This window comes from Zosterops lateralis (genome assembly GCF_965231275.1).
Source record: "Zosterops lateralis genome assembly, chromosome: 17".
NCBI classification, from domain to species: Eukaryota; Metazoa; Chordata; class Aves; order Passeriformes; family Zosteropidae; genus Zosterops; species Zosterops lateralis.
The window spans coordinates 3,326,197-3,336,720 of NC_139777.1; the positions used below are offsets into that span (position 1 = coordinate 3,326,197).

Below are 10,524 nucleotides of genomic sequence, written 5' to 3' on the forward strand. Positions count from 1 at the left end.
GAGTGTTTCTTGTTTGGAAGCACCAAATCTGCAGAGATGCAGTTGGTGAATGGCCCACAGGAAGATCTGTGGAAGCTGCAGGAGCTTGTGCATAAACAATACCGTTGGGCACTGCCCTCCCAGATGGGCACAGCCAGGAAGTACTGGGGTCTGGTCTTCCCCCAAGAGCAGGAGCACTAAAGGCAATGGGGCTGAGATATTTTATATAGTGATGAAAATAAAGGAAGCAGAATTTTTACAGCATTGCTTTTCCACAAAACACAATTTAACCACTGGTAATTTTCTTTCAAAGACTTTCAGAAGATTTTACTTCATTTTCTCCTAAGGGCAGCACTTTACCTGGTTATTCCACTCCAGGACATGTCATTATCTCACAGTCTCTGCATGTTGTGCACATCCTTTCCGGTCTCTACAGGGCTGTGATAAGCTGCTGAGCTGATAAGGAGCAGGTCAGCATCCGTCCTGTAAAACTCAACTTGAGAAGTTCAGCTTTCCACCACGTAATTGTTAGACGCCACAGAACAACTGCAATTCATTTGGTGAAGTTCTGCTGACACATGCTGCTCTCTCAGCTCTCTAAAATGGAATTTGTGGCCATTGCCTCAACACCTATCACTGGAAAAAGGAAATCAGTGTCTGCATAAGGACACCTGATGCTGACCTGAGGCTGTGTCTTTTCTTCCTGAAGCTCACCTACTTTTTCCAAGAGTGGGAGCTCATATTTTCCTGGTTCATTTTCATAAGCTGGCCTTACATGGTTATGTGGCAGTGCCCTCCGCGTAAAGTGGAGAGCTGGGCTTTCAGAGCTGACAGATCATGACTGCTTCTTCCCTGAAGCCGAGTGGCACTTAGGACACAGATAAGGGAAATGGCAAATTCCATGCCCCAGGTTCCCGGCCAGGGAAGGATGCTGATGCTGCACCCTGCAAGTGCAGCATGAGGCCACTTGTTCTTTCCCTGGCGGGGAGCAGCCCCCAGAACCTAGTGGCAACCAGAAAACCAGTGATTTATTCCTAGCTGGATGAACTTGGTGCCGTTCCAGACCTGCTCCACCCCTCTGCTTGTACTATTTGGTTCCATGGCACCCTCTCCTAGCAACAGGGACACAAGTCACTGAGCCAGGGGCTTCCCTGCCATGCCGGGGCTGGATGGCAGCTCCCAGCAGCCTCTCAGCTGCTTTTCAGGAGTACCTGCAGCACCTGGAGCTGCAGGACTTCCCCTGTGGCTTCGGCAGCTGGGTAGGGGTCTGGGGGGGGGGACACAGCCGTGGGACATGGCACAGGGCTGCCACTGCCTGTCCTCTCTCCCTGTCCGCAGAACAAATCCCGCCTCCATGCCCGCAGGAGCCCCTGGGCAGAGCCAGCGAGGCTGGAGGAGGCTATGCCACCGGGAGAGGAGACTCCTGAGACGCTGCTGGAGCTGCTGAGAGACCAGCACAGCCCCTGGGCACTGCCCCCCGAGTGCAGCCCCCAGGACCGGCTGCTGCGGGAAGTGGCCGCGCTGGCCCCAGAGCTCCTCCACGGCTCCAGAGTCTTCCAGGTTCTCAAATCCCTGCGGCTTCTCGACAAGGGGGTAAGTGCAGCTGGTGCCCGTAAAGCTGTTGGCCAGGAAACCATGTCTTCCTGCTGTGAGGGGAAAACATCCTGGGAAAAGGACACCTTCCCATCCCAGGGTCTTCCCATGTGCTGCAGCTAGAGTAGAGCTTCTCCCCACAGCCTCCCCAGGATGTTGTGCTAATCCATGTCACACAGATGTCATGGAGATCAACACGTGTCTGTGTCACCCTGGCCACGAGGTGCCTCAGGCACAAGTTGGCCAAACTCAGCTCTTTGCAGGTGGAGGAGGTGGATGAGGGTCTGCTGCGGTTCCAGCAGCTGGAGGAGCTCGTCCTCAGTGCCAACAACATCAGCAGAGTAACCTCAGCCCACCTGCCCCGGACTCTGAAGGTGAGTGAGCAGGGTCTTGTGCAGGATGGGGCAGGAATTCCCATGTGGGAACACAGTGAAAGCCAAACAGCTCGAGAGGATGCCAGGAATGGCACATTGCCAAGGTGTGTGTTGTTCCTTCTGTGCTGGGCAGGTCCTGGAGCTCTGCTGCAATGCTGTGGATGATCTGCAGGACCTGTGTGCTCAGCCACCCCCAGAGCTCCAGCACTTGGGGCTGGGGTACAACCGGCTGTGTGGCCCTTCCCAGGAAAAGCACCTCACCGTGGATTTCTGGTAGTGCCACAGGCTGAACGTGGGCTCCTGAAAGGGAAATGAGCAGATGCGAATAGGTGACCTCAAGCCATGGAGGTGGCCCTTTTTGAGAAAATTAAGAAAATTTTGGGAAAAATGAGAAGGGTTGTTTCTTTGCCCCATGTCTACTCTCTGTGCAGAGCAGTCTGTCTCTGCTGTCTTCTGTCGCATGCCCAGAAGTTGTCTTGCTCCTCAGCAAGGTGTGGAATGGGGAGATCACATGGGGAACTGCCCTGACACCCTGCCCAGCACAGTTCCATTTCCTTGAGCAGTTTACTTTTTCAGTGTCCTTCCCAAAGCCACTGCTGGAGATCTGTAAGGATCCGAAGTGTAGACTGCACCACCCAATGCTACAGTGGGATCATCAGTGGATGCTAAAGAAACGTGTTTTGGGGCAGACTGGCAATGGACTGTATGGCTCAGGAATCTGGAATTGGCCTCCAGATTGGATTCCTCAGTTCAACCCAGTTTGTGCTGGGGAATAACGATTTTTGTTTCTGTTTTTGCCCCAGGGCTGTAGCTTTCTATCCTCAAATGGATGCTGGCTGCCTTACCTCCTTCTCTGGATTCTCTCCTCAGGCCAAACCTTGTCTCCCTTGACCTGAGCTTTAACAGCCTCACGGACCTGCTGGAGCTGGTCTCCCAACTGTCCACTCTGCAGAGCCTCCGCATCCTGGTGCTCCAAGGGAACCCACTGGCTCTCATCCCCACTTACAGAGGCTTCCTTGTGGACAGCCTGCCCAAGCTGTCCATCCTCGATGATATCTACATATGGCCTGAAGAGAGGGAGCAGTTCCATGGTCTGGCAAGGCAGCCAGGTGAGCCCCTGCCTTTGAGCTGCCTGTGCCAACCCTGTGATTCAGGAGTGGGGTTTGCATTGTGGTTGAGTTCTGCAATTACAGTCGAGTAGTTTCAGCCTTAGGCCCAAGAACAGCCCATCCCAGTCCCAGCACTGCCTCACTGTCCCGGCCTGCCTCAGCTTTTTTTCCCAGCCACTATCTGGTTTCAGACCATGTGTTTCTCTCCTGAGCTGCAGCAAGAGGAACATCTGTCCTGGGGAAGGTGCTCACATAGTGCTGCACTGCCTGCACACAGCAGTGCCACCTCTGTAGCACATCTCTAACTGTGATGAGAGCAGGAGGCTGGGGACACCCGGGGTGGGGAGCCTCTCTTGATGGCCCTTACTCAATGAGTTTATGTGCTGGATGTGCTTTTTGGAGACTGAAATGTTGAAGGAGCAGAGCAGCCAAGCCAGGAGGTGTTTGTGTGGCTTTGGAGTGACCCCACGTGGCAGTGGTTTGTCACAGCATTTGCACAGGCTGGCACCGAGGGATGCCAGGAGGTGGCACATGGGACCTGGAGGTTTCTGCTTGCTCTGTTCCTTCCTTTCTCTGGGAGAGAAGTGCTGCAGCTTCATGGCAAGATTGTCTTCCTTTCAGAGCTGATCAGGAGTGAAGCACGAGTGGTTGTGAGCATTGGGGAGATGAAGGGACTCCCTAATCCTGGAGCTTTTCAGCAGCTGGAGGTTGGCTCTGAGGGTCCAGTGATCACCTACAGCTACTATGTGACCTACGAGTTTGCAGAGGGAGAAGAGCTCGAGGAGAGGGGCAGCCCTGAGGTTAGTGCTTGATTATGCTCCTGGAAACAAGCAGCATTGCAGGTCACAGCAGGGGGAACTGCATCTCCAGGCTATGTGGTGATGGGCCTGGCATGGGCAGCAGCAGTGCTGGGGACAGAATTCCCATGTGGCTGCATCCAGCAGGACAAGCCCCAGCTGCCCACATCCCACATCCCTCTTGGGGAGCCCAGAGCTCTGCACGTGGGAGTGCACTCACAGCCCCCTCCTGCTGACTGTGGCAGACCCTTTCCCTGGCACTGAAGTCCCTTCCTCCCATGAGGGTGGGCTGCGGAATAGGATTTTGGAGGCACATCTGTCTCTGTTCCAGGAAACAAAAATCCAGCAGAATCCCACAGTGGCCGAGCTGGATGTGGACAGCTCTGCTCAGGACACAGGAGAAACAAAGAGCCATCAGGAGCCTGCAGCCACAGAGGAGCCCAAGGCCCACTCTGGTAATGAGGAGTGATAAATCTGTCCCATCTCTCAGGGCAGGTTCATAGCTCTTCTTGAGGTGTGATGGCATCAGGATGTTCCTCACAGTGCCAGCTGAGCTCCTCCTGGGACTGATGGATAATGACCTGGCACCAGCTGTGTCCTGGGGGTCCTTCTGTCCTGGGGAAAGAGAGGTCTCCTCTGAACTTTTTTGTGTCCCTACACAGCAAAGGTGTTTGCCACCCCTGGACAGCCCTGGGCAGACACCATCGACTGCAGCTACAGGAAGGAACACATTGCCAAGGACCTGCTGGGGCTGAAGTCCTACCTGGAGGCTGGAACGATTGTCTCAGTTGTGGAGGAGAAGGTGAGGGTGTGGCCGAGCTGGATGAAGGGGGAAGAGCTTCACCTTCCCTCTGGGAGGCAGGCTGGCATCACCTTCCCTCTGGGGGGCAGCTGGGATGGCAGTGACCCTGAGCCAGCTCCTCTCTCTGGGCAGGTGCTCTCATGGCCTGTGGATGATGATCCAGAAGAAAACACTGCCCCAAACAAGAAGGAAGGACAGGACCTGAAGAAGAATGGTGCAAAGGTAAGGTGCTGGGAGAGAACAATGACCAAATTATATCTGAGTTGCAAAAACAGTGATGGGAGAACAAGGACCCTTCTCTTGGGTCAGTTTGGTGTGTCAGAGAGTCAGACCCATTTCTGTGGGGGGAAGGCAGCAGCCGTTGACACACACCTTGACCAGGATGTAATGGGGGCAAGGGGCTGGGTTGGGGTTGTTTCTCTCTGATAAAGGGACACCAACCTTCTGCTGTACAGAAGAAGCCTGTCCCCGTGTCCAAGAACAAGCAGAAAAATAAGCAGCAGCAACGTGAATTCCGCAGTGACCCTCCCATTCGGAGCACCCTGGGCACCACGAAGGTGACCTTGGAGACCCTGCTGGCCACCGAGGACCTGGTGGCAACTGTGTGTGACTTTGGGATCCTGATCCCTGAGAAACCACCACAACCACCAGTTGTGGAGGAGAAGGTAAGGAGCATGTCCCAGGGCAGGGCTGGGGTTCAGCAAATGCCCTCTCTGGCCTGGGCATCCATCCATCCCTCCATCCATCCATCCCACAGTTCTCTTCTCTCCAAAATGGGGCTGAAATAGCCCTGCCTAACCACCATCCATTGCTGCTGGTGTGGTTATTTAGGGCTGATATTAGCGAGCAGTACCACTGCTTTTTCTGGGCCTAGGAAGATAGATGAGTTTATTTTTCCATTCCAGAATGCGTAAGCAGCCACTCGTGCTTCCTCTCTCAGTGTGGCAGCACATACCAGCTATACCAACTTTCTGTTTTCTGGATTCCCTTCTCTGAGCAGCCACTCTGCTGTGCTCCTGCTCCCCCTCACCCCTTTCCTCTGCCCCTGAAATCCCAGTGACAGCACCCAGATGATGACAGCTGTCACAGCACTGAATGAGGCCAGCGAGTTTCAACACAGCCTTACTGTAGAAACATCTCTCTCCACAGGAGGTAAAGAAGGGCAAAGACAAGAACAAAAACGCCAAAGCAAAGAAAGGAAGTCTGGCCAGCCGGAAAACCGCGGCGACTCCGGCTCCCAAAGGTGACAGAGGCTGGAGCTGGCAGGGCAGAGGGTGGGGTGTGTGAGAGAACAAACAGGAGCAGGGCCCGGCTGCCCTGCCAGCTCCAGGAGCAGGGACTTACTCACATCCTGAGCCTCGGGCCGTCAATACAGACATTGACTGCGGGGCTCACAGGACAGACACAGCCTGGACTCTTTATAAGAGTCGCTGTCTGCACAGGCACTGAGGGTGGGCTGCCAGCTGCCCCGGGACACACACACCTACAGCACTCTGTGCCAGGGGAGAAGGGCAAAGCAGATTTTTTTGGGTGAGAAAAGTGCTGCCCACTGTGTTGGCTGCCAAATGTGGGTGGCGGCGTGGGCGGGCAGCTGGGCGAGGGCTGCCTGGGATGTATAATGAGCTCCTCATCCGCTGCCAACTCGCATCGCAAAGCGCTTTGCAGAGGGGATTATTGTTCTCTCTGGTTTGGAGATGAGATGCACAGAAAGAGCCCCAGGTGCCCCAGCCAGCCCATGGCAGGGCTGGGAACAGATCCCAGTCTGTTGTCACCCATGAAGAGACCACCCCGACCCCGCCGGGTGTGTCCCCTGCCTCCCCAGCGCGGAGCTCAGGGCTGCTCAGTCAGCAGCGTTGCTTAATCTGCCACAGGCAAACCTCACCCTGCCTCTTACAGGTTATTTTCCCAGCAATCTTGGTTTGGACTACAAAAATAGCAGTGGCAGCACGTCGGAGGGGTAACGCAAGAGAGGGAGGAAGTGTGAGAGGGAAGGGGTGGCCAAGCAATACTGAAAAGGTGCTCGTGGGTCAAGGAGGGCATGGAGAGGGCCAGCACTGCTCAGAGCTACCAAAGGGGCTTTGTTTTCCTGCTCTGGCATCAGATGTAAGAGTGCAATTAACCCATAGAGCTCCAGGCTGCTTTCTTGTGCTCTGGCACCCACAGCAAGATCCCCATCTTTGGGGAGGCTCTCAGAGCTCTGCAGTCCTGGGCTCTGTCCCTTCCCCAGTGATCTGAAAAGAACTCCTCGAATTGCTGTCCCCCACAAAAAAGATGCGTATTCAGCCTGTTGCTGAAGCAGGCAGCTGCTATCAAACAGCTCAGCTTCAGCAGTGGTTGGTTGGTTGTTTTTTCCTTCCTTCCCTCCCTGGTGTGTGGTGAGTGTATGCAGGAGATTTCCCTTCAGCTGTGTGCAAGGAAACCCACTGCAATTTGAGATTTGTGCTTAATTTGGTGTCCCCGTGTGCCTGTGCAGGTGGGGGGCCACATCATGAGGCCACTGAGTCAATATGTCAAAGTGTGAGTGCAGAATTCACAGTGCCTGAAACTGAGCTGCCCCACAGCTCGCTGCACCCACTGTCCCATGGCTGTGACTCACCAGAACACCCCAGTTGTGGCTTTTGGGGGGGCTGCTCGAGCCCTGCTGAGCTCAGTGTCTGCACATCCTGCCTGCCCCTGAGGCACCAGCTGCTCCAGGGCCGTTTGACACTCACTCATCACTTGGGGACCGCACACATCCTTTGAGCTGTGACAGTGGCCGTGCCCCAGGGGACAGGGAATGGCTCCCAGCCTGTGTCCTGAGGGGCTGTGCAGGGACCAGCACTCTCACAGCCGGGAGCTGAGGCTGATTTGCATCCCTCAGTCAGCAAATGCACACAAATAATAAGTCTTCTCAGAGGAATTGGGATCACTTCCCGACAGCTCAAAAAGAAAAGGCAGCGGGGCTTTGTCACAAGTGAACCGTTTGCCCAGACATTGAAGGATGTCTTCAGAAGTAGTCTCACGTAGGTCTCATTTTATTTACCCCACATTTGATTTTCCAGGATCCTTGAAATAATTTATTTCTGTGTCTCTCTTTTGCCCAAGGGTTTTTTCACAACAAAAAGCAAGGCTGCACCCAGGTGAACTGCCAGCCTAAAGATGCTTTTTTTGGGCTTATCATCCAAAGTCTCATTCAAATAGATTTCCCTCGAGGCCCAGTCAATGCTGACACCCTTGTGCACTGCTGCTCTTAGGATTATTTACTCTCTCAAGACAGTGACAAATGTACTTCTTATCACAGAAAAAGGAAAAAACAAAGACACTGCTGAAGTGGAGGAGGGCCAAGAGCTCCAGCTGGTGCCACTGACAGTCCAATTCCACATGCAGCTGCTTCGCTGGCCTTTGGCACCCAGCACCCAGAGCAGCCAGGAGAACGTGCCCATGGCAGTGGGGAAGACTAAGAAATAAACCACACGAGAACGCCGCGTCCAGCCTGGTTTAGCAGAACCGCCAGAACTGAGAGATGCCCCGGGGCTCCTGGTGGTCTGTGGCTGGTGCTGAGCTCCTGCAGGAGCTGGAGCGGGTAGGGGGGTGCAGGGTGTGTGTGCCATGCCGAGAACAGCCCCTCGGTGCCCCCCCAGCCCCTCGCATCCCCCGCCCGCTGGTGGGGCTCCGGAGCGCCGGGGCGGGGCGGGGGCGGCTCCCGGGAAATCGCGGAGGGAGCGGCAGCTCCGGGGGAAGCGCGGGGGAGGCTCCTCTGCAGAGCCCGGCAGGGGTTTTGCCGTGCGGGGTCACCGTGGAGTGGCGGCTCCAGCCCGGTCTGCGCGCCCCGCCGGGGCCGGGGGCTCTGCACCATCCTCAGCGGGAGCACCGGTCCTGCTGAGAACCGCGGGGAGGCACCGAGACACGTCCCGGGTCAGAACCGGGGGGAAGCACCGAGACACGTCCCGGGTCAGAACCGGGGAGAAGCACTGAGACACGTCCCGGGTCAGAACCGGGGGGAAGCACCGAGACACGTCCCGGGTCAGAACCGGGGGGAAGCACCGAGACTCGTCCCAGGTCAGGTAGGAGGGAACGGCTCGTCTCCATCTGCCCGCCCGGGCGGATGCTGCCATGTATCCCAGGATTAAAAGCCTTGCACTTTACACCTTCTCCATCATGCTGCTGGCCGGGATGTTCTACATGAAGAAGGAGGTGAAGTTGGCAGCATCATCATCAGGGCAGAAAGTGGATGTGGCAGATGACAGAGTGCAGCCTTCGGGTCTGGACAGCGCCGAGCGCACCAAGTGTTTGCCCAACTTGACCTTGGCCAATTCTTCTCTCGCCCTCCCGGAGCCCCACCGCATCTTCCTAACCTACAAGCACTGTAGGAACTTCCCGGTCCTGCTGAAGCCTTCCAGGTGTAGCAAAGAGATGTTCCTCCTGCTGGCCATCAAGTCTTCCCCCATCAACGTGGACCGGCGTGTGGCCATCAGGAACACCTGGGGGAAGGAGGCCTCCATCGGGGGCAGGCAGGTCAGGCTGGTGTTCCTCCTGGGGCGCTCTGAGGCCAAGGTCCAGCTGCAGCCCCTGCACCAGCTGCTGGCTTACGAGAGCCAGGAGTTCGATGACATCTTGCAGTGGGATTTTGTTGACAACTTCTTCAACCTGACCCTCAAGGAGCTGCATTTCCTCCGCTGGTTCAGAGAGGACTGCCTGCACGCCAGGTTCGTGCTCAAGGGCGACGATGACGTGTTTGTCAACACTTACAACATCGTCGAGTTCCTGCGGGAGCTGGACCCTGAACAGGATCTCTTTGTTGGGGATGTGATCGCCAATGCCCGGCCCATCAGGAACACCAAGGTCAAATATTTTATTCCAGAGCCCATGTATGGAGCCACCTTCTATCCTCTCTATGCAGGAGGAGGGGGATATGTGATGTCTAGAGAGACAGTGCGTCGCCTCCAGAGCACCGCAGAGGGCATGGAGCTCTTCCCCATAGATGATGTGTTTGTGGGAATGTGTCTGGCAAAGATGTCAGTGACTCCAAAGAACCACGCTGGCTTTAAGACTTTTGGGATCCAGAGGCCTTTCAATCCTTTTGACCCGTGCTTGTACAAAGAGCTGATGGTTGTGCACAGACTGAACCCGACAGAGATGTGGATCATGTGGACGCTGGTGAAGGATGACACCATGAGGTGTGCAGTGTCAGTGACACACAGCTACAACAGGGGCTGGAAAAGGAGCTACTGATGAGCCCAGTGGGATCGTGGCTGGTGACAGGGTACTTGAACTAAAAATCAGGTTGTGGTAGAAATGTTTTCGTTACTAACAGACTGCACTGGGGTGGTTTGGTTTGCAGTGGGTCTTTTTCTGTCCGGGGTTACTTGAAGCAGTTGGGTTGTCACAGGGTGGGGGTATGGCTGGTGGCTTCGTGAAGGTGCAGGGAACTCGGCCCCTCCCAGCCAGACTGTGCTGGGGGAAGTCAAAAGTGCCACCTGCACCGGTGTCTGACTCCAGCCAAAGTCAGTCTCATGTGGGGCAGCCAGTGATGACTAACGAGTGATAGAGCATTTGAAATTGAAGGTGTGTAAGAAAGGCCAGTATGTCCTGCTGGGTCTGCTATCCCAGGGCAGCAACCCCACAGCTTCTACCAGACAGCAGGAGAAAAGGAGTGGAGTGGGCAAGGAAAAGCTTCAAAAATATATGGCCTTAATACAGCAGTGATGATGATCTGAGGGACTGGGCTCTGCCTCCAGCCTTTAGGCTTTTACAGAAACTCACAACAGGTTTACATGCACTGGAAACTTTAGCACAAACACTTTCTGATCTGGTTTGAGAGGAGCTATGTGTCTTGAATAATTATGGTTGGTAGGGAGAGTGGCTCTAGCTTCCCGTGTTGTGTGGGAAGT

General features: G+C 55.2%; 2 protein-coding genes across 2 annotated transcripts; both read left to right on the forward strand.

The window, feature by feature from the left end:
- Window positions 1-1,148: 1,148 nt before the first annotated feature.
- Window positions 1,149-8,101, forward strand: LRRC43 (leucine rich repeat containing 43; the record flags this gene model as incomplete). The annotated part of the gene is made up of 12 exons (XM_083874181.1): window positions 1,149-1,238; window positions 1,318-1,572; window positions 1,836-1,946; window positions 2,080-2,219; window positions 2,817-3,055; window positions 3,677-3,855; window positions 4,184-4,307; window positions 4,515-4,654; window positions 4,787-4,876; window positions 5,134-5,319; window positions 5,804-5,897; window positions 7,935-8,101. The coding sequence occupies 12 exons, from the start codon at window positions 1,149-1,151 to the stop codon at window positions 8,099-8,101; spliced, it is 1,815 nt and encodes a 604-aa protein (XP_083730307.1).
- Window positions 8,102-8,644: 543 nt separating this feature from the next.
- On the forward strand, window positions 8,645-10,524 carry B3GNT4 (UDP-GlcNAc:betaGal beta-1,3-N-acetylglucosaminyltransferase 4). Its single transcript, XM_083873638.1, has one exon. It carries the CDS (start codon window positions 8,747-8,749, stop codon window positions 9,863-9,865), a length of 1,119 nt encoding a protein of 372 aa, XP_083729764.1. The 5' UTR covers window positions 8,645-8,746; the 3' UTR covers window positions 9,866-10,524.

Excerpts from the sequence above, each read along its gene's own strand:
- B3GNT4 (XM_083873638.1), top strand. The coding sequence starts at position 8,747 with ATGTATCCCAGGATTAAAAGCCTTGCACTTTACACCTTCTCCATCATG.